The sequence below is a fragment of the Aptenodytes patagonicus genome, chromosome Z (assembly GCF_965638725.1).
Source record: "Aptenodytes patagonicus chromosome Z, bAptPat1.pri.cur, whole genome shotgun sequence".
NCBI lineage: Eukaryota > Metazoa > Chordata > Aves > Sphenisciformes > Spheniscidae > Aptenodytes > Aptenodytes patagonicus.
The window spans coordinates 77,023,880-77,047,269 of NC_134982.1; the positions used below are offsets into that span (position 1 = coordinate 77,023,880).

Genomic DNA, 23,390 nt, shown 5'->3' on the forward strand with positions numbered 1-23,390 from the left:
ACAAAAAATTGCTTTCTTATGTTGAGATAAATCCTCTCCCAGTGGAGAGGAGAGCAGTTAAGAGCACCTGACGGAAGCAGAGGAGCAGCATGGGCAGAGCACAGGGGAAACCAGAGGAAACACCTGCACACGCACACCCTTGGGTGCAATCCCACTCACATCCCTCCTGGTGTGCAGGTCCCCAGCCGGCAGGACAGAGGCCCTGGAGAGATGGGGTTCCCGAAGCAGGAACGGTCAACCAAGGAGACACCCTTTGCCCTTGGACAGCTCGTGGGCCACCAGCCTGCCTTCCTGCTGGAAGCTGCTGGGCCACCAGGCCAGTTGTCCTCTCTATCCAAATAGCCAAGATGAAAATGAAGTGTGGAGGCGGAAAAAAGGTGCAGGGCAGTGAAAGAATTTTTTTTTAAGATCATTCACCTTGTGAGCGTAGTTGCAAGAAATAATAGTTTGATCCATGGCCGCCTACATGAACATGCTGCGCTTCCTGCCTGGGATGTGCAAATCCCTCTTCCGGGGCTGGGGGAGGCAGGGTGGTGGCCACTTCCCACCCTAGGCCAGGTCTTGCTCCCTCCTCCTCCATCATCCTGGGGAGGTACAAAGCTCACCTCAGTCCATCCACAGCACAGACAGCAGCTGTCTAGGAGGACAGCACCTCCTCCGTAACACTGGCGAGGTCCCCGATGGTGGGAGCTTGGGCCTGGGTATCAGGAAGAGTTTCCCCTCCCTCAGGTGTGGTGCCGCCCATTTTATGATCAGTGGCTGGTAACACTGGACAGACAGACCTTGGCAATACAGAGCTCTGTACACATCTCCTCCTCTACCAGCCCTGAAGACTGATCTTCCGCACCAGCCTGACCTTCTTGTGAGAACACTCATTCTCTCAGGAATCCTTCCATCTCTCTGCCATTGCAGCAAATGGCTCAACAACCTCTCCAAAAATCTCCCATGCTTCAGAAAGAATAGCACTCTTGGAAGTGAGGAAAACCTTAGGTGCGGTGTCACCTCGTTTATCCAGAATGGTTATGAAATTACCATCCCTTGCAGGTAATGAAGGAGACTGCAACACATGTTCAGTAGCTTGCTGAAATGACTCAATGGGATTTAGACACAGAGTCTTCAGTGCTGTCCAATGTGCTCATCACTATTTTTGCACACACAATCAACTAACAGCTGACACGTGGGATCCACATCTGTCAAGCCAGGTTGTACTGGGTTTACGTGGCAAGGTTTTGGTAGCAAGGAGTGCTGCAGGGTGGCCTCTGTGAGAAGAGACCAGGGGCTGCCCTGTGCCAGACACAGATGGTTCCAGCTGCCTTCAAAACAGACGCACTGCAGGACACAGCTAAGCCCATGAGCCATGCTGGTGGTGCCTCTGTGAAAACATACTTAAGAAAGAATGAAGAATGCTGCAGGGCAGCTGTGAGAGAGCGGAGTGAGAAAAACATGAGAGAAACAGCCCTGCAGGTCAAAAAAGAAGGAGCGGGAGGAGGAGGTGCTCCAGATTCCAAAGCAAAGATTCCCCTGCAGGCCCTGGAGACGACCATGGTGACACAGGCTCTCCCCCTGCAGCCCATGGAGGACCACAGGGGGGCAGATATCCACACTGCAACCCGTGGAAGACCCCACACCGGTGCAGGTGGAGATGCCCTGAAGGAAGCTACAGCCCACAGAGACCCCACACAGTAGCAGGCTCCTGGCAGGAGCTGCAGCCTGTGTTCAGGAGCCCACGCAGGAGCAGGCTTTCTGGCAAGACCTGTGACCCTGTGGGGAACCCATGCTGTAGCAGTCTGTTCCTGAAGGATTGCCACCCTGTAGAAAGGACCCACGCTAGAGCAGAGGAACAGCGTAAGGAGGAAGGAGCAGCAGAGAGAGTGTTATACACTGACCACAACTCCCATTCCCCTGCACTGCTGGGGAGGACGTAGAAGAGTCAGGAATGAAGGACTGAAGTTGAGCCTGAGAAGAAGGGAGGGGAAGGTGGATTTAGTTTTGTCTTTGTTTCTCATCATCCTACTCAATTTTTAATTGGCAATAAATGAAATTAATTGTCCCTGAGTCTATTTAGCCTGTGACAGTAATTGTTAAGTGATCTCCCTGTCCTTATCTCAACCCACAAGCTTTCCCATCTTATTTTCTCCCCCATCCTGTGGAGGAGGGGAAGTGACAGAGCAGCTTGGTGGGTACCTGGAGGCAACCAGCCACGGTCAAACCCACCACTTATGGAGGCAGTAATACAGGAGAGGCAGAAGGCAACTTCCTGGTTCAGCCCTGAGAGCTACTGCTGTGCACACAGACCTAGAGAACAAGACCCTGCCTGAGCCCTGTGCCTTGCACATACATGCAGCAGGACACCTAGGGTGAGCTGAGCTGGGTGAACGTCGCCCGAAGCAAGGAGGTCAGGAGGAGCTGCGCTATGGCCGAGGCTACAGACAAGACGGATGTCTTCAAGTATGTAGTGGTAGGGCATACAGAAGAGGAAAACAGGCTCGAGAGTTGCACAGCAATAGGACGCAAGGTAGAAGACACAGACTGCAACAAGGGAAATACAAAGAAGAAATCTGGAAAAAAAATGTTTCCCAGGGGAATACTCAAACATTAGAAGAGGTAGCACAGAGAGGCCATCCAGCTTTGGGAATATTGAAAACTGAACAAATCCTGAGCAATTTGATCAAAGTTGTTCCTGCTTTCAGTGAAGGCTGGGACCTGACGACCTCCAGAGGTCCCTTCCAAACTGGAGTACTCCTGACAGCATGAACTTCCAACGGTCTGTACCAGTAAGACACCCAAAACCGAAAGATAAATGTTCTGTTTGCAAAGTACACAGTCCACACATTTAAATTCATTAAAAAAACCAAAAAAGTCTTATTGCTTTATTCAGATTTTGACATAGCTCACTTTTACGTTACTGGAAGTCCTATGGAAGATCTATACAGAAACCGCTGACTACTTTTCAGCAGAGATCAACTTAAACCAAATAGATTAAAACAACAGTAGAATTCAACCTGAATAATTTCTTATGAACTAAGCAATTTTTTCTTTGTCTAAGAATAGCAATCCCCATAAACTGCATTTTCTGGCTTTTGGTTTGGGCTCCTTTTTTGTTGTTTGTTTTAAACAAAACTTTGAAATACTCTGTGGATATATTTTACATACTACAAGAATACAGAATGGCTTTATGAAATTACAACTTCCAAACAGCCTTCTGAGAAACTTTAAAAGTTACGTACTAGCAATATTCTATCTTGTTTGACTTAAAAGTGCATACACATTCAAAGGTTTTACACATTTCCCAGACATCTTTTAACATACACAAATCACATCAGGTGTTCTCATTCTCAAGGGGAAAAAAGTAATTAAAAGGAATTCACAATTTTAAGAAGTGTTCTGTGGAACGCGTGCTACATTTTTTCTTCTGGGAAATCAAACCAAGAGGATCTGTTGACAAGTCTCTTTGGCAGTCCTAGTATCAGTGGTCGTCTCTCTGGACGCTCTAGGAAGGAAATCCTGGGGGAAGGCAGTTGACTGGAAGGCGCTGCTGGTGCTTCTTGAATGTAGCTGGTTACAGTTTCTATGTGAGGAGTGTTACTGCTGGTATCCGCTCTGACAAGGCTCTGATCAGCTGCTGTTTCTCGAAGTTCGACATCAGCATTTCTAATGTCACCACCTAAGTCTCCCCTTCTGGTAGGAATACTGTACCTTTTGGCTGCTCCTCCAGTTTCCTCACCAACTCTGTAAACATCTTCACATCCTGTCATTTCCAGAAAAGAAGACGGAGACTCATTTTCCCTCTCATTTATCTGAGTTGTGCCTGTCCAAGTAATACTGCTGTCACATTCGATACTTTCTGGCTCCTTGCTACTATCGCTATCAATTGTAATCACCACTGGAGAAGAATGTGCCGAGTTACTCATGTGGTGTTTCCGGTGTTTCTTCTTATGCTTCTTCTTTTTCTTTTTAAGATGCCTTGTTGTGTCTGTCGCTTTTCCTTCATAGACTATCTCCACACTAGGACTCCTCATCTTTTTTTTCTTTTTCTTATGCTTTGTCTCACTGCTTGCTCGATTGTCTGAAAGGCTATCTTCATTTTTGTAGCAGTCACTGAATTTTGAGGAAGTTTTCTTGGGGTCACTGTCTCTTTCTAGACTTGTGCTCTCCATCAATGCATTCTCCAAGTGGCGAGTTTTGTACTTCCTTTTTCCACCAGGCTTTTCACTTTTCATTCTGTCAGTTCCTCCAGAAGGTGTCCTTGACCTGTTGCTTGATCGACTCCTTGACCTGCATCTTTCATAACAGTAATAGTGTCTCTCATGGACTCCCCTCTGGCTATGCAGATCTGCCCTTTCAATAAATGATCGCATCCTGTATTGCGGACTAGCAGATTGCCTTGAGTAGAGAGCATTAGACTGAGTCCTCCTCCTGCTGGAGGATTCATAGCCATCTCCGAACGCCTTTCGATTACAGAAAGCATAACCCCACGGGTATCTACTTTGATAATTGTCTCTTACATAATAACGATCACTCTCTCTACTTCTTGATCTCCTTTTGCCGTAGCCTTTGCTACGTGATCGTGATCTGCTTACTTCTCTGGATGGAGTGCTCTCACGACTTAGAGAGCCTCTCTGGCTTTTTAGAGAAAGTCTGGTGTCATGAGCCCTCGACGTCCTGCTGCTTCTTTTGCTCCTATGTTTGCTACTATCTCTGCTTCTCGATCGTCTCCTTTTAAACTGGCTTTTGCTATGATGCTCCCTCCTAGACCGATGGCCATGACTGCCTCGACTGTTCCGTGAACAGGATTGTGGGCTCCTGGACTTTCCCTTTCTAGACACTCTGTGATTCCAAGGGGAGCATACTGTGTCACTCCCTGGAGAGGGGCTCCAGCTCAAGTCCCGTGGAGACAGATCTTTTACCTTACATTTGTTGTTCTCATCTTTTGACTCTCTCTTCTCAACTGCAGGAGATAAGCAGCTTCTACAACTACCTACATCCTCCTTATATGTGGGGGAATGTGGTGAGAAACTCCTGCTTGGTTCACTATCACTCCAGCTGCGACACTGGATTGGCTGCTGTTTCTTCACATCTTCCCTTTTCTCTTCCCTGATGGACTCTTCAGAGTCCGAGGACAGCTCAACCACTTCTGGTGTCCTCTCAGCTAACGGCTTAACATACCCAACAATAACACAATTGTCCGAGGAAAGGTCACTGTCATTTGAGTCAGCATTAGCCTGTAACTGAGTTTGCAGTTTGTTTCTTCGACTCTTTGTAGCAGAGTCCTCATCAGAACTTTCTGACATTTCCAGAGGAGAAGCTATGGTTGCACGAACCTCTTCTGAAATGGAATAGGAAGGCCCCGGAGTTTCATCATCCCAGGGGGCCTGACCCAGACCAGTCACAGACAAACCGTTACCTGGCCCTTGAGAATATGACATATCTGGAGATATTGTAATAATTGACGAGTCTGAGTGGCTTCCTTCATCATATGATGGCGCAGGACAGTCATAATTGGCGTGTTGATCATATGCTTCTAAGTTAAAAGGACAACGGGCAAAACTGATGAATTCATGTAAGAAGTGTTCAGTCCGATTCAGCAAAAATGGCTTTAAATCTTCAGCAAAGGCCTCACTTTCCAGATCATACCTAGTCACATTGCTCATGATAATGTGCTGTACAATATTAACCAAAGATCCATGGGCACCAAACAGGACTGTAAGTTCTCGCTTCAACCAAGGAACCAACCTGTGAAGGCAAGCAGGGTTGCGGCGGAAGAACTCTGCTGAAATGTCTCGATAGCGGCCACCATCCTGAATACTACGAATACGCACACCAGTACGGTACAGAGCTCTGCGGAAGCTGATCATCTCCTCCTCCTGAATCTGCCGCAGAGATCTGCCTTCTGCACTAGCCTGCCTCCTTGAGGCCAGCCTCCTTATCATCTGCTGAATCTCTCCATCTCTCTGCCGCACTGGTTCGCTCGACAACCCTTCAAACAATATCCCATTATCTGGAGGGGTCAGCGTCCTTCGGGAAGGGGAACTGCCACTGCGGCGTTCCCCTGTTAAGGTGGTACGGTAACGAAATCTCCGGCCATCAGGGCTGGCAAAAGAGCTATTTTCTGAAGGGCTGAGTATGTACTCCTTAAAGTCATCTTCAGCGCGAATTGTATGGAAAATGGAAAAAAAGGGTTGCTTGCAGAGAGGGCATTCTGCTTTGTTTTTTGACCACTCCTGGACACAGCGGAAACAGAACCTATGCAAGCAGCGATCTAGATATGCAACATTGTCAAAACTATCCAAGCAGATGGGGCATTTAGAGTCAGGAGACGCATCTGTTGGCAGCTTGCTGGTGCTGGCTTTTGGCGAAAAGTTGCTATCGTCTGCAAACTCCTTATCTGCTGAAGTCATGTTCTACAAAAGAAATAGACAAAAGGTCACTGCTATCTCAGAGAGACAAAAATGTTAAAGTCTAGACACAGAAACCCATAACAGTCACCTTTAAGGTTGCAAAACCCAGCATTAGCACTGAGAGAACACCGCACAAAGAGGCAGCACGACCTAACTACTTTGCTTGGCTTCTCTTCACAGTGAGATCTGGCTCTTCGGTGTTGCAAGTTTTAAACAGAGCTTGGATCGTGCTGGCATATATGACGGTAACAGTTAGGCAGGACTCTGCCTTCTTCCCTGCTCATAAATAACTGCTTTGACGTGGTCAGTAAGTTTATGATTAACACGGTATCCTCCGAAACACACTTCCAAAAGAGACCAGCGTTTACATATGAAAAATATGAGAACAGTTAGTTCTGTCCTTTAAGAAAAAAAAAGTCAAAACAAGTAATTGCAGTTGAATTAAACTACCAGTTTCCAAGTTCTGCTGGACCTGTCCTGTTCCTGCACCCTCTGCCTGTGTTTTGCTGGGCACTCATGCTGGACCACATACGGCTTGTTGGACTAGATGACCTCCAGGGATGTGTTCCAGCCTAAGTTAGTCTTTGTTTTTACAACTGAAGCAGAAACAGCCAGCTGTCATTCCTACACCCACCCTCAGGTACACGCTGCCTTTGTATCTAGTCAGGCTGTCAAGCGCAGTCAGCAATAAATCCATCTATTTTGAAGTTTTAAAGCACTATCCTAAAGCATTATAATTCAGTGGAAATAGGTTAACTTCGAAACTCATCCGCCCACCTTTTGCAGCAAGCCCGGGAGCAGCTCATAACCGCTTGCGGGACACCGGGCACGAAGTGTGCTGTGCACACCCACGGACACGCACGCACTGGGGGGGCACAAGCGCAGCTGGGGAGGGGCGCCCACACACGCAGGGGGTGTCGTCACAAGGGCACCCTGAAGGGGATCACGCCCCCCCGGTGCGACACCTCCCGCCCGCCCGCTGCGGGACGCCTCCCCGCCCAGCTCCCTCCCCCGCGCCGCCCGCCCCCCTCGCCTCGGGCCGCCGGCCCGGCAGCCGCCGCCAACCCGCCGGAAGGACCCGGCGCCGCCCCCGGCCCCCACGCCCGCACTCACCGCTGCCGGGCCCTCGCTCCCCGTGCGGGCTGGGGCCGCGGCCGCCTTCAGCCGGTGGCGCGTCCGGCAGCGTCCGGAGCCGGGAGCCTCCCGCCGCTCCTCTCCCGGCGGGCGGCGGCGGCGGCGGGCGCCCTCCGCCAGGCGCCGTAACGGTTCTGCCATCGGCGGCGGCGGCGGAAGCGGCGTTGCCACGGGAACGGTTGCCCCCCGCCACCAGCGGGGCAGCGCCAGGCAGCCGCGCTGCCTGCCGGGAGAGAAGCGCGGGCGCCGATGTCTGGCGTCACTTCCGCTCTCCGTGGCGACATCTTGCCGGCGGGCGGGCGGAGGCGCTGCTGAGCGGAGGCCGAGGAGGGGGCGAGGCCGGCATGGCTCCGCCGGGGCGGCGGGACCCGCGCCCGCTCTGCCGCCTGGTGCGTGCCGGGGCCGGGTGCGCGGCCTGGGGGGGCTGGCGGGAACCGCGGCGGGGGGCGGGCCCGGGTGTGCCGCCCGCGGCGGCGGCGGCGGGCGGGCGGGCGTAGGGCCGAGGCCGCCCGGCGGCGGGGGGGGGGGGGGCAGGGCTGGGTGTACCTCTTGGTGGAGGCGGCGGACACAGGGACCTGGGCGATAACGGGTGCGGGTCCCGGTGCTGCCGCCGCCAACGCCCAATGCACTTTGTCCCGCAGGTGCTGGCTGCCGTGGTGCTGCTTTCCTGGGGCTTCGTCCTCTACGGGGCGCGGGTGGCCGCCCAGCGGCAGCTGGAGAGCGGCCTCCTGGCCCAGGGGCTGCCCTAGGCGATGGCAGAGCCCGTGGGACACCGCCGGGAGCTTGGCATTGTCTCCGAAGGAACGGAGGAATCCGTCGGAAGGCTGGAGGAGCCCTGTGGTCAGTTGGGCAAATAAAGCATAAATAGCTGTTAGGACAGAAAAGGTAAATAAAGCATAAGCAGTTACTAGGAAAAAGATTTTTCCTTACGGATTTGTACTAGCACGTATCTGTGAGAGACGCACATACCCGTATGCGCAAAAAAAAGACACTGACACGGCCAGCTCTACAGAGGGCCACAGACAAGGCGCTGCCTTCTGCAGCACCTGCATGTAGTACTGCCAGGACTCACGTAAAACGTGAGCGCAGCCAGCCATGTCCCTTTGCTCCTCTACAGCCGGTAAGCATTGAGGTTCACTAGCGAAAGCACACACGGGTTCACAGATCCCTGAGTACTAGCACAGCCTTTCTGTCCATCTGATAACCCTGCCCTGTATCCTGAGCCCTCTTACTCCTCTGTACCAGCTGGTCCGGCTTCCTGCTCACAAGCAAACAGACATGCATGCACTGACCCGCTTATCCAACAGACGCTCCGCACCCACATATCTCCCCAAATACCAGCATGGGCCTATGCCCGATACCCTGCCTGGACCCAGGGCCTCCTACTCGCCAGGTAGCCCAGCTTGAAGTTTGTTAAGGAGTTGCATCCCCACCCCCAACACTTTTTCCTAGTGTTTGGGGGAGTTGCAACCACTTTGGCTCCCCAGCGGGCAGCAGCAGGCACGTGGGCTGTGACCTGCACTCACGCTTCACGTGCTGGTGCCAAGACTCGCTTAACTCACCCCGGTTCCCCCAGTAGCTGCACCTGGGGCACACATACCGGTCCTGTCCCAGTGGCTGGAGCTGAGACCCTAACTGTCACCTGTGCCCTTTTCTGGTGCCGAGACCCTTGCCCACTCCCATCGCTGGCACGATGGGAGGGATCCATATCCAGAATGGTCCTACTCGGTCAACTTCCTAAATGCTGTGTGCATCTGTCAGCTCTTGGGCAAGGTGGGATCCACTTTGGAGGCCCCAACTCTGGAACTCCCCAAGTCACCGACATGGGAAGATAGAAGGTGCACCAGGCTCTTCACAGGGAAATTTTCATTTATGAGCTGAAAAGAAGCAATTCTGGAAGATAAATGGATCTGTTTTGGGGTGCTGGGTTTATACACAGCTGGGAAGAGCAGAAGTCTTGTGGCTCTTCTCCCATAGCCTGCACAGGCCGGCAGCACCTCATCCCACCCACAGACCTCTTGAAGCCAGGGAAAAAGCCACCTCCTGGGGAGGCCTGGCCCTGCTTCCTGGGCCGTTGGGTCCTCTGGGGTCCCTTGGTCAGCGGCAGGGGTTTTCCCCACCGGCAGCTTTGTGGGAGTGAGCGTGGAGGGGCCTTGGTCTCGTCCTCCTGAGCAGCAGCCACAGCACCAAGCTGTTGACAGTGGGACCCACAGTCCCTGGGGGGAGACAACCCCGAGCCCTCTCCATGGCTCGCCCTGGCACCAGGAACGATGCCCTCTTGGGCACGGCAGCAACAGCTCCTCTGGGGAAGGAGGTCGGCAGGAGGCTCAGGCTATTCAATTTCTGGGTTTTTTTAGCATCTCCCGTGTTAGCTGCATCACCCTGCAAATACATCAAAATTGTCACAGACCCCGGCAATGCCCCTACAAAGGTTTCTCTGCTGACAGAGAGGCTCTCCGCCTCTCCACTGACTTTTTCTCTGAGCCAAAGCTGAGTGGCCGGATCGTCCTTCGCTGCCCACGCAATGAAAGCTCAGCTTTGGTGCGCTGTTGTCCTCGCTGTGGTGGTCAAGCAGTCTCCAGGTGCAGTTACCTTCTCCTTCCCCTGGCCAGCTGGGCACTTCCACCAGCACGGTGCCAAGACCAGGAGTGACGGGCGCGGGGCTGGCTGGCTGGCGTTTTAGAAACACTCTCTGACCACCAGCCTGCCCCAGGCTGTGGCCTCTCACTGTTAGCTTCTCCGCCTTTGTTTCAGATGCCACCACTGGCATGCACCTATAGCTGCAGGTGGGCTGGTATCGGTCACCGCGGGGTTTCGGGTTGCTCCGCCCTGTTGCAAACCTTCTAAGTGCCACTTTGCAGCCACTGCGACAGAAATCACCCATTCTGGCTTTGTTCCTTCTGGGTAGCGAGTGTTCGTGATCACACAGAGCTGGTTTACCTGCGAGCTGCCGCGAGATGGCAAAATACTCCCCAGCATCGCTCCCAAGCCTGCTTGCCAGCACCGCAGGCTGGAGCCGTGCAGGGCTGCAGGGAAGCAGCAGCACCGGCTGAATTTCTCTCCCCTCGGCTTAGCTGCTGCTCGGCGTGTTCAGGGGTGCCTCTCCAACAGCCTGCCCGTTGTCTCTGGTCCCTGGAAGTCCAAGGCTGAGCCTACGACTGCTCACAACAGAAACGAAACGCCCGAAAATGTCCCTGCTGCTGACTAGGACCTTGCACAGTGACAGCAAGGAGGCAGAAAGAGAACTTGCTCTTTTTCTGGCACGGTCCTCAGCTAACTGAGAAAACCGTGTGATGTTTCTGCAGATATGAAGAGAACCAAAAGTCTCAAGAGCTTTTTCTTCTCTGCCCTGCCCTGACCACTCTCCCTCTTCTCCTGTGCTGTTATCACAGCACCATGCCAGGGTCAGTGTCAAGGCTCCAAGAAACATCCTCAGCTCCACATCCTGATGTTTGCCTGAAGCCATGTCAGGATGATGGCAGCAGCAAGAAGCAACTTTTTTCTCCCAGGTAACATGGGAGTGGGATCAAAGCCCCCACAGAGGTTGGGAAATACCCCCTTCAAGTCTAGCGGGGAGGACACAGCTTGCAGCTTCTGCCTCTGCAGCTCACCCTTCTGCTTGCCTCTGCTACTTGCTCAGTAACAGTAGCTCTTTCTAAGCAAGAACTAAAATCATGTGCATCCCAAGGATTTGAAACTGCCACCTCAGCAAGAAAAGTCTCTGTGTTGTGCCACTAAAATCATCATAAAACATAAACTAGAGAGCTCCAAGTAACCAGAGAAATCCCAGAAACTTGAGGTTTAGATTCAGCTCAGTTTCCCACATTGGAGTAAATCTTCACTCTGATTCTTCTGCCCGGATGTTATGCATTGTCTTGAAGATAAGGCCATAAGGATCATTGTCCAGGATCAAGCTCCTGAGACTTGGATTGAAAGTAATTTAAGAAGATCTCTAGTAGATTACTAGTCATTAGAAATAAGAGAATATAAGCTCAGCATATCATCAATAGCAGTATTAAAAATTTACTTCCTATGCAGTTTTGATGCCAGTTGTCTCATTTCTTAATACACTGAGCTACCTCTCTCTGAAGAAGTTGTCTCTGAAGCTGCTCACTTACAGTGTTATCACCCATGTTATATGTCCCACCACCCCTTCCCTTTCAAACTCTCTGTTCAGCTTGTGCTCATGTGCTTGCTCATGGAAGTCAAGAAGCACATGCAAACCCCCTCAATTTGCTTCTGGGATGTCATGAGAAGGGCTTGGACCCAGTGCTCAGCATCCATCATCCTCTCCTCGCCCACGAAGATGCAGTGCAGAGCAAAAAGCATGTGTTTCCTGTCACATTCAAAATGGTACAGCAAGTAACTATGTTTAGGCAGCATTAAGCATTCAGATGACATCACCAGAGATGGCTATTTTGCCAATGCTATCATCCCTAAAGGAATATATTCATAATGCTGATGAAATCCCCCTCAGATCTTTTTTCTTTTTAATCCTTTTTAATAAAGCATAGATTATTTATCAGAGCAAGGCTGGTTTATTAGTCCTGAAGTGGTTTGTTTGTTTGTTTGGGTTTCAGGGGGTTGTTTGGAAAAACTGTGATCAGCATGCTTTTGATTAGCATAGCTCAGAGGACTTTTGTTTAATGAAATGATTAATTGATTCAGCCAGGTATGCAGCCACACTAACAGCCGCTTCAACAGATACAAAAGATTCTCCTTCAAATACGACCTTGCCTCACTAACATGAGGCAGTACCCATGGATACATGTTAATCATAAGGTTGATAAGAATATATAAGGATAGCTAATGTTGTAGCTGAGTTATTGAATGAAGGCTATTGAAAACAGTCAAAAACAGAAACAAAATCATTAGCCAGGCAACTGTGGGCTAAATTTGGCTTTAAATCACTTTAACATACTGATGATTATCAATTTCTCCCAAATTACACCAGCAAGGAAGCTGGAACATAATTGCTTCATTCCTGCATTACACGCTGTTTGAGAATGGAAGAATTACACAAGTTCAAACCAGAGCTGAATAGAGCCCTCTGCCTGCTTAATAATAATTATATGCTTTCATTATCCTAGTACTTATGTAATATCACCTGTAACCTAAAAGCTGTATAAATATAAATACAGAATTTGGTAAATACACGCAAGTTCATGGTAAATGGAAACCTAACAATTTTTTAAAATCCCAATGGTGACCAGACATAAAATGCATATAAACCTAAAGACAGTACTTCAGGCTACAAGTAGCTCCCAGGTCACCACACACCAAGAAGCAAAAACTACAGTTTTGTGGTGAAAGAGGAAAAAAGATGTATGCATGGTATGTGACACAGAAGGATAAGGGTAAGAGAGAGACGCAGGAAAGCAGAAGACGACCCTGAGCCCAAAGGAGGGTGACATGTCAGAGGACCCTGTCCAAGGACATTACCGGTGCTTGTGATTAGAAACACTGAACAGACCTAGGACCGGTTTGTCTGAGTTGTGGTGCTGCCAAAAATCCCGTAAGAGTTTGGACAGACAGGCTTCAGTTCCCCATCAGCAAATACAGGCTGGGAGTTGTCTTGCTGCATTGCCACTTCAGGCCGCCTCTACTGTTTGCTGCAGCCATCTGCCATCCCTCATCCCGTGCTGCGACCACTTCAAAGGTTTCTGTGGAAAGGAACACATGTATCTGAACAGAATTCAGTGCTACAGGACCTTGACTCACCATCGAAGGCTCGACAAAGCTGTGTAACATATGAATGCAGGCAACTAAAGCAAAGCAAAAGCATACAAAACCTTTGCAGAAGCTAGACGGCAGTGTTGGCACATGCTCTAAGGCACAGGCAAGCTACTGCTCATATTTTGCACAGTGCGCTCTAATTGTGGGTCCTCCCTTTACTGGAATCAGTTTTGGACCTCCTTTTTTGTAACCTGAAGAAAAAATGGTTTAGCATCTCTGAAACTTCAGCCTCAGGACCAATAACCACGAAAGAGGTACTCAGAGTTCATGGGGGAAAGCAACAGCCAAAAAACACTCAGGCAGAGTTCGCAAAGCAGAAAGAACATACCCTTTTCTTTAATAGTAAAAAGGTGTTTTCCCCCCCTTAATTCATGTTTCTGCATGTCAGTAGATCATCCGATTTAACAGTGACACACCACCAAATGAGGTTGTCACTAAAAGGAAGCTGCAGTTTTTGAAATGGCTATTTACATTCAAATGAGATAAAAAGAGAGGTGGAGGACTCTGCCACAGATACTGGAAGAGACGAATGGTTAAAAAGATAAAGACCTTCAAAGACAGTTATGTTGCCCCAAGCAGCCTTTAATGAATTTTATTGTGGTTCAGTGAGTCTGGTTTGCTTTTAACGGTTCATTTGGCAAGTTGTTGCTGCAGTGATTCCTAATAATAATGTCACAATAATCTTTTAACTGGGTACAGCTTTGTGACTACACAGGATTGTTCTGAAAGTGATTTCTGGACTTGGTAAGGTGGAAAAACATATGCAGTAAGTTCCTTTAGTTTCTTCTTCTGTGGCACACATCACACTGAAGAACAGAAGGACAACAGTCACTCCGAGGAAAAGCAGAAGGAATTATCTTCCACTCAGGTGAGGATTATTTTGAAATGATAACAGCAGCTGAGAGCACAACATTGCCAGCAGATAGGGACAGTGTTTACTTCCTTCACACTTTGGGTGTTACCGATTACAGCCAGTAAAACAATATATTTTTACCCAACATACTAGTTTTTTGGTAGAGTTATTTTCCTAGTCTTCTATTCCAAATGGTATTTTGACTCTATCCTTGTGCTGATTCAAGTAGCAAAGTAATCAAAATTACTAAAATAATGAAGTGATGAACTGTAATTAAGATTAAAGATATATTGTTTTTCATCATGAACCAAAAGCTCAGTGCCAGCAATAGAGCGCAAAAGGAAAAAAGATTTAAACCCAAACTATTGAAATAACTTGCTAGCTATGCAGTTTGATAGCCATACCTTATCTTTTTTCATCAGCTGCAGTCATCCTGCTGTCACGCCACATTTCTACAGAGGCTCTCAAGCACGGGGTAACACACTCTGTCTTCTCTATTGTCATTTTTCAGATGTCACTGTGGGTGGACAATACATCTCACAGCAGGTAGAAATGCCTAATGCAAGAAGGAGAAATTTGTAGCACAGGAAAAGGGGAAGGAATTTTTCAATTTCTTGAAAGTCTTGAAAATCTCCTAGGGAGACTTTCCCTAGGAGATTAAATCCCAGATCCATACAAAAAACTCACCATGGCTTGGGGCAAATAATCCTATCAAAGTCAATGAAAGCATGCAATTTAAAAAATTGTGCTCTGTGTAAACATCTGCAGTAGGCTTCAGATCACTGGCAGACATGAAACTTGCTACGACCTTGGTATTTGTTCCCAGTGATTTCAAGGGAACTATTCACATACAAAAGCACATGCTGAACTTCTAAAAACGGGATGTAAAGCCAATTAATTCAGTCTAGCTACAGACAAGCTCCAGACTAAAATCCTTGCAGGGCTGCTATTTATTAATCAGTATTTGTGTATCACTTTGTGATACACACTTTGTGATTACCTTCTAATCGGTATCTTAAATTCATATACCATACCCTGTTTGCAGGATCAGACCATAGGGATGAGATTTACCCAAGTGCTGTCTCTCTCTGAGAAGGGCTAGTACACTGCACGTAGCAGTGGGCCCCGAGGTCCTGACGGCGTGCAAAGTTCAGCTGGTCTCTGCTTGCAGCAAACCTGCTTCAAACTGGATTTTTACAGTATTTGTATTCCAAAGGCTTGTGGATCACATACTGTGTGAAATCTGCAGCTGAATGCGTTTGTCCATTGTCATCCCACCACTGATCAAAAGAAGAAAGTCCATGACTTCAAATCAACAACCCTTGCCTTGGCAATGCTGAGCTCTCTTCTCCATAGAGAGAAGCTGTTTGGGTATTTCACCTCGACAGAACTAAACTAAGCAATGCTAACATTTCAGTCCTTGTTTCCATTTCTATGCTGATAGATGGCACCTATTAGGAGTTACGTACCAATTCAAAAGGTAGTCAATTAAAATATTATGCTTTGCTTCAGACATGCAGCATCCAGCCAAAGCCTACAGATTTTATTGACTGCAACCAGGAGGGTTTTGCCTCAGTAAAGGACTGAGGGATTTGGTCTAGTGATAACGGTGTCAGCTTAATAATAAACCCCTCCTCAAATAATTGCAGTTCATTAGGCCTTGATCCAAAGCACGGCACAGGTAATGACTTCAAGGAGGTCTGTCAGTACTGTTCCCTTGGGGCATGTGTAATCGTAACACTGAGAAAGCCAAATTTTTGTGGGAGTGTAAAAAATAGCATACATTCCATGGAGTTTACAGTTGTATGTAGAACTGCTGCAAAAAGAACAAGTGAAGGGAAATAGAGTCGTGCCTGTTTCCCTGAGTAGGAGCTGAGGAGAGAAGAGCTGGTAAGAAAGTTGGCTGTTCTCACAAGCAAGCTGAGAGCTAGCAACCGACCGCAGTCCTCCTGAGGGCCCCATGCCAGAGCATCTTTCCAGGCCAGATAGGGTTTTAAAGAGCCTTTAAAAAACCAGCTAACATATTCTTTTTACTAAAGCCTTCTGAAACTCTATTAAAACAGCCACAGCTGTAATGGGAATGGTGATGGATGACAGTGGAGGAATGTAGAGATTAACAGAAAAAAACCCTGTAGTGTCACAGTGGACTGCCCCAGATTGAAAGGTGATGAGTCTGATGTTTAAAAACCTGAGGCAATAGTTACTTGATGGTTACCACTGCAATAAACTGGAAGAGCAAAGCAATAAATTTGTTCCTTTGAAATCTGCAGTCACCTGCCTCTTTCCGCAGAGGAGCTCTTTGCATTACATGGGTCCAGGAGACAAGTGCTCGTGATCATGCCATCCAGCTCTCACAGGAGTGGACCCAGCGTAAGTGGAGCAGGATCAGCTTATCACAGCTTACGTAGGTTTTGCTCCTGAACTAGCAGTCCGTAGCAGGAGAATCGTCCCAAGACCAGACTAACCATTTTCTCAAACCCACTGACAAATTTTTCCTTTTCCTCAAGAACTTCTGCAGGTTTTTTTTACAACTGCCAGCTCACCTGCACTTCACGGAGAAAGGAGCAAATTTCATCTTTTGCAAATACTTGTCCTGCATTCCATTTAAGTAGTCTGTGAATCTTAGGTGGTTATTACAGCCACTGACATTTCTGTCAGTCCCTGGTCTCTCCAGGTGCTCTCTCTGCCCCCAGTGAGTCTTTTCCTCTAACATTTTCCTTGCCTTTCATTCGGAGCCTGGAGTACGCTGGAGAGCAAGACGGACAGAGGGGCAATCCTGGTCTGAGGGGTAGGGTAGGAGGGGAGACAGCTCCACCCGGCAGGCAATGGCAAACTGCCTTCCTCAGGATGAAGCAGGTCGGCAGAGAGGGGTATTCTTCCATCCTCCGTAGGCTGCCCAGCACAAGTGACTGCGCAGGGACATCAGCCACTCACAGATGATTGATTTGCATCTTTCCTCGCAGAGATTGTTTCTTTCTGAATGGTCCATTAATTCTTCCTCCCAGGGAAAAAAAAAAAAAAAAAAGAAAAAATAGTACTGCACAGGGAATTTTGTTTCTGGATAAAAAGAAAGGTTTTACAACAAATGTTAGCACAGAGCTGAGAATTCAGAAACAACTATTTCATTACTTTTCCAGATACAACAGGGTATATTAATATGTATTAGTACAAAGTCTATGTGCAAATACGTAATTTAATATGCTTTATAAAGTGGTGGTATCTCAGATCACTAACTCTTCATATGAATGGATAATAAATATAATTTTCAATTTTCTCAAAATAGTAAAAGCTCAGAAAAACATGATTTCTTAACACAGATCTCAGTAGACTTTGGTATAAACTCCTGGTTGTGGTTTTTGTGCAAGATTCACCCACAGTTAGTCTGTGAATAAGTATATTGATTGGTCTGTCAATTTTTCTTTAGATAAATTCAGATTAGGAAGTCTTTATCCAACAGGAAGAAGGATACATAACTACATCTCAAAACTACTTCCCTCATACTGCAATCTGTCATTGGCCAACATATCTCTCTCAGCCACGTTAATGTTGATAATAAATACTAACTGGCTCCTTCTGGGAAAAGAGTACCCAGTACTCATTTAAAAAATGCATACTTCTAGTTTGGGAAGCAATTTTAGAAATAGCTTAGTAGGATTCCTCTATTATTGCTTAATAAGCATATGTTCTTTTATTGCTTCTTTTGAGTTAAACATAGCTCACCTATATTGTTTTTTGCTGTTGAAGTCAGATAATGAAACTGTGACACTTTAGAAACCTGTATAAAACTTCAGTGCTGAATTAAATGGAGAATGTCAATTGCTAAATAAAAGTGAGTTACAATTAGTTTTAGAAGAGAGCAAGCTATGCCTGCAGCCTGCTGATAACTTACGTTTTCACAATCACATTTTTCAGCAAAAGAAATACTTCTTTCCCTGCTAATTTTGTGTGAAAGGCCCAAATGAAGAAAGAGTAAGACTGATGGTATGCACATGAATGTAGAGAGCTGTCAGCATTAAATCAGGCCCGTCTCCCCATCCCTGCCAGGGGACAAAGTCCACCAGTAGAGACCTGAAACCACTTGCCTCTGAGAAAATGAGGCCACATCCACCAGCTGAAGTTTGCCTCTCTTTCCTGACATGATCAGCTCAGCACACACAAAGTCATGCCTTTGAAAACAATTAGGAAAAAAAGGGTTCCTTACTTTGCTGCATTTATAATAAGTTTAAGCACATCTTGCCACAAACTTAAATTTAAAAACTCCAAATGGAAGTCAGGTTTTTGCTAAGTTCACACAATGTTCCTTTGAAAATAGTAAAGTAAAAGTATTGAAGTGCAAGTAAGAAGGACAGACGCCACAAACTCTTACTCTACAGTGTAGCAGTCATCATATTTAGCCTCACTCTTAACAGAGGTGATGATGTCTTTTACTGCTATTAAAAGCCTCGAACGAAGCATTCAAGCAGCACACAGAACTAACATGGCAATTAAAAGCCACAAGAAAGCACCTAATTTATACTCCATGTTTACAAATCTTTAACTATTTAAAGACCTCATTCTCCTCTCACACCTGCATGGATAAGTTGAATTACTCTGATATGAAACTGATTAGGCCAACATATGAGAACCAAGACAGGCATCATGTCTCGTAACATAAGCCATCCAAGAGTTAGGTATCTAGCTTCAATTAGCCAGCTACATTTCCCACCACATCCCAGGCCATCTAATTTTTACTGGATGATCTGGTGTCTTGGTTTTCACCCATGGGCCAGCCTCAGCTGGCTTATGGGAGGCAACTCAATGAATTATTGCTTTTTTCTCTAATTTCTTGGGATTGCCTTAAAAATGTGAATCAAGCATAAATCATCAGTGCATTTATGCCTGCATGACAGTACAGACATCCAAGGGCAAGAGCTATAAGGGGATCTTACTACACCAGAGCAATACTAACTCCAAAATCTATCAGTGATTTCAGTTTAAGCAGTGGTAGGAAAATATGTGTTAACCACTGTCTGAGTTTGGGACATCATCTGTGTTTTTTTCTTCCTGCAACTGCCCAGCATTGCACGTATGGAAGCTGCAAGGCAAGAGGGTTATATTGTCACAGGCAAAGATCATGGACTTCTTGCACAGGCTCAATGCGGAGGTTTTATGTTTTCTGAGACAAAAGAGTTTACCAAAAAAGTGATCTGAATTAATGAATTTTTCAGAAGGAACATAAGGCAGAGAGATGCCACTGGGATGGGGCAACCTCAAAGCCAGAAATAGAAAGCGAGGTTCTCCTGAGCATCTCGTCTGTTTGCTGCTCTTGATCTTTCCATGGCTTCCAAGATGTGTGAAACTAATCTAATTAACCTTGAACAATGGCCTTTATTAAACAGAATATGTGAAGAGGAAGAGACCAACATAGAATTTAACCTGTGCATGGTGTGAGGGTACAGACATTTTTCCTGTTCATGTCTAATGCCTTTTGTTTTTGAGAAGAACATTTGACATATGAAGTATAATCAGCAACTTAGCTCTCCAGTTTGCCTTCTTGACTTGCTTCTGGTGCCTCACCCTAAGAGTTATGCATCAGTCAATGTACTTCATAACCTCCTATTGACCTTGAAAAAAGGCAACTGACAACAAAGCTGTCTAAATGCTGCAAAATTATCAGGTGAGCTTCATTGTTCAAAGACAAACTCATCAATTACTTTGTAATGAGAACAAAGGTAACAAAGAATCAATAAGGTATTTTTTAGCACTAACCAAGCCCAACATATTCCAACATGCTTAAGTACCTACACAGACATATTTTATAAATTGTGTTCAGTTTCCTGAACAGAGTCTGAACTGACAGTGCAAAAATCAACCCCCTTGCTTTTTTTACCCTTTCATCAGGGTCTGCTGATGCTATAGTAGGACTGTAAGTTGAACAAAAAGGCATGTCCTTAGCTTCTTGGCCTTGTCCGACCCCTCTCCTTCCCAACACTGACTGCAGATCCCTCCACTCCCAAATCCTCCTGTGCACACGAGAGGTGCCATGTTTGGCTTTCCCTGTGTGAGGACAGAGCTAGCGTAAGAAGGAAGTATCAGGAGTGCTTATCTGGGGTGAGTTGCATTTGCCACTAACCATTCGCAAGGGACAGCTGGCATGTGAATTGTGTATCTCTAAATAAAACTTGTGAGGACACAGGAGCGAGGAGATGGGCAAACACCATGTGAGGTGGGTTTTTCTGCTCTGTTTTTTCATCCAGCGGAGACCAACACTGTAACAAACTCCGATCTGCTTTGTCTTTGAAGACTGGGCAGCATCCCCTAACACTCTCATGAATTAGAGAGAGAATGAATAGATTAGTATTTAAGCAGCAGGAAGAACCACATCTCTGCCTAAGAAAAGATGCTTTCCAATGGCTTAGCCTTGCTTGCTGAGCTGATCTTCCAGGCGGCACTGTCTGCCAGACTAGGAAACCTGACTTCTAACAATGAGACCCAGTCATGCAGTGAAGAGATTAATTCACATCAGTTATAATACCTATTGAAGCAACTCATTAAATCAGCCATCCAGCACACCTGACGGGCTTAATCTAATGTCTCATCCTGGCCCTGGGGTTATCAGTGGGCAGCTGTAACTATAAGCTATTGAAAAGACATTTTCCCAGGGGAGTTTCTGTTTCCTGGAAGTCAGGCATCACTGATTATTTATTTTCCCTGTCTTGCCCATTCCAATCTTTCCTTTCCAATCTTCTTATCTCCTAGAGGGCCTATGCAGCTTTTTAGTAACTTGAAATCAAGGTACGAAATCAGCAATATTCTGATTACAGGCAAGCTCTGAAGGCAACTCACGTGGGCTTACAATGGCATCACATTAGCACTGTATGGATCTACAGATCTGGTAGTGCCTCTGCAAACATAGGACCTGATTCATCTAAGAGGTCAAATTTTGTTTCCTTATTCCTGCAAAGCCTTGAAGTGTGTTACACTTGAAAAACGTAAGGAGTTTCAGGAATGCCAAAGCAATTGCATGCATTTTTGTGGAAATTACAGACTTCTTCAAACATGAGTCTTTTCAAAGAAAATTGAGCCACCAGCTACATATCTCTCAGCTAACAGAAAGCACCCAGCACCCACCACATTTTAAGACTACCATTTAGCTAGTCGGGTCATCCCTACTGAGAAAGCACCTTGGAAGATGAGTCACGTCCTGACCTGCGAAGGAAGGGGTGAGTTTATTCACTGAGATAAGGAAGCTTTCCAGGCAGAGAGCACCACGTGTCCATCTCCCATCTCTGTTCTTGGCACACAGCCAAGGGTGCCCACAGGGTCCCAACCTGCAGGAGAAATTAGAGGGGCTTATTTTTTTTGCTTTCCTTCGGTTTCCCTTCAGCCTCGAGGACTGGACTTGAACCACCATCTCATTTTGATGTGAGCTGCAGGCAGCTGTCAGATGGAAACACTGCTCACTAACATGTGAATGGGAATTGAGTCAGCAACTTGGAAAGCAAAGGTTTAGCTTTCATAACTGCTCCTTTAAGCCGCCCAGTCCCTAGATTCTACTGAGCTATTTTACCTTTAAAAATAATCATCTTCTGTGGGGAAAAGGATAAAATTAAAATTTTACTTAAATAATTTTTTTAAAAAATTTAAAAATAGAATTATTCTTTAACTTTAAAAATTATTATTCTCTAAGCAAAGCCACACAGATTCAGTCTCCTGGACATTAAAGGACATATACAGTCTAAACCAGCACCATAATCAAAAAGACAAGATGTGTACAGCATGCAGTCACTTACAGAAGGGATTGACTGCAAAATTACATGCTGGCCTTGAGGAGTTCTCTGGGTAACAACTGGAAGGGAAGATACAGACAAATACCTTTCAGCATGATAGTATCTGCAGAGTTTTATTTCTGGACATGGAGTAATATTTAATATTCCCTGGCACAGGCTCTGCTATGCAAAGCCTTCAGGTTCTGAGATCAGCTGCCTTCTACCAGCAAGCTGTACATCCTCCCGTCATTCCTCGCACTGCTGCAGGGTTGCACATGCACTGGCTGAACAGTGCCTGCATTAGCAACCTGCTGCCTTAAACATATTCAACACCTGCCCTTCGGTTGTCTGATCGCAAAGAAGCAAGAGAAACTGGAAAGGTCAAGCGGAAAACACTGAACAGAGCGAGCCATACAGCAGACACCGAGTAAAGCAGGCAATGAGTTCTCAAGCCCTGGAAAAACTGGGTCAAAAGGGTCTGAAACAGAAGCTGTTAAGCAAAGTGAGAAAGCAAGGTTGTTATTTCAAAGCTGCTCCATGAGGCAATATTGCTCTGTGGCCGTGATGTGCTTTGCTTTTGGTTGTGCTCTGCTCAAGAGCGAAGGCAGTTTTGAATTGCAAGACAGCAGGGGTTGTATAAAGTAGACACAAGCTGCATCGGGAGCCGCAGCCATACACAAAAGCAGGAAGGCAAAGAGGAAAAAGCAAGAGGAACTATCCTGATAAGGGGAAGAAATTAAATCACATGCTTTCAAAGAGAGGCAAGGACAGCAGTGAAAACCTTCCACGCTCACTAATAGGTAAAACCATGCATGTAGAACTTTTCACCTTCCAAGAATTTCATGCAGATTGTCCTTTTAGGTCACAACATCTCAGCTTCCAGCATACCCACACAATGACTGTGCCTAATGCCTCAAAAGGAGAGGAATAAAACCAGCGATGACTCCATCCTCCTCAGAGAGGGATGCTAGCAGGACGGTACTTACAAGGTTCCTTGCAGTACCCTTTGGGAGGGCATTTCAAAACTTACAAGGCATCGCTTTGTGTGATCCTGGGCAGCATCAGGTGCTTGAATGCAATGTGTTCAGAGCGCACAGCCCTAAGTGCAGAAAGACAGGGCCTTGGAATAGGAGCTGCATGGCAGGCGTGAACACCGCTGAGACAACCGTGTTTTCCCTGGTGGGGTGAAGTCAGAAAAAGCATCCCATCCCTGGGACTGCAGGAACTGGAGTAAGATCCTGAGGCAAGAGCAGAACTCTGCAGTGAAGAATTTACCTGGAAAAAAGAAAAGGGCAGAACAATTTTACCACAAGCCTTAGCCAGAGTCATCCTAAAATTATCCGCCCTTACATCTTGGTTACCTCATGGCAAAAAAACCCCAACGAACAACTATGAAGTAACACCTGCACAGGGACTGAAGTGACACCCTACTGTAATAGCAGCTCCTTATAAAGAGGATGTGCCAGGTCCAGCAGAGACCACAAGGGAGAGCATAACAAAGGTGTGTGGTCACTTGCATCC

General features: G+C 46.9%; 1 protein-coding gene and 1 long non-coding RNA gene across 2 annotated transcripts; one reads left to right on the forward strand and one right to left on the reverse strand.

The window, feature by feature from the left end:
• Positions 1-2,843: 2,843 nt before the first annotated feature.
• On the reverse strand, positions 2,844-7,878 carry LOC143172675 (E3 ubiquitin-protein ligase Topors-like). The gene is given in 3 exon segments (XM_076362348.1): positions 2,844-6,401; positions 7,512-7,829; positions 7,831-7,878. Coding segments are annotated over 3 exon segments (3,369 nt in total). The 3' UTR covers positions 2,844-3,398.
• LOC143172676 (uncharacterized) lies at positions 7,705-8,461 on the forward strand. The gene is made up of 2 exons (XR_012997390.1): positions 7,705-7,921; positions 8,174-8,461. It is a non-coding gene; the product is annotated as an uncharacterized LOC143172676 (long non-coding RNA).
• The last annotated feature ends 14,929 nt before the right edge of the window (positions 8,462-23,390 follow it).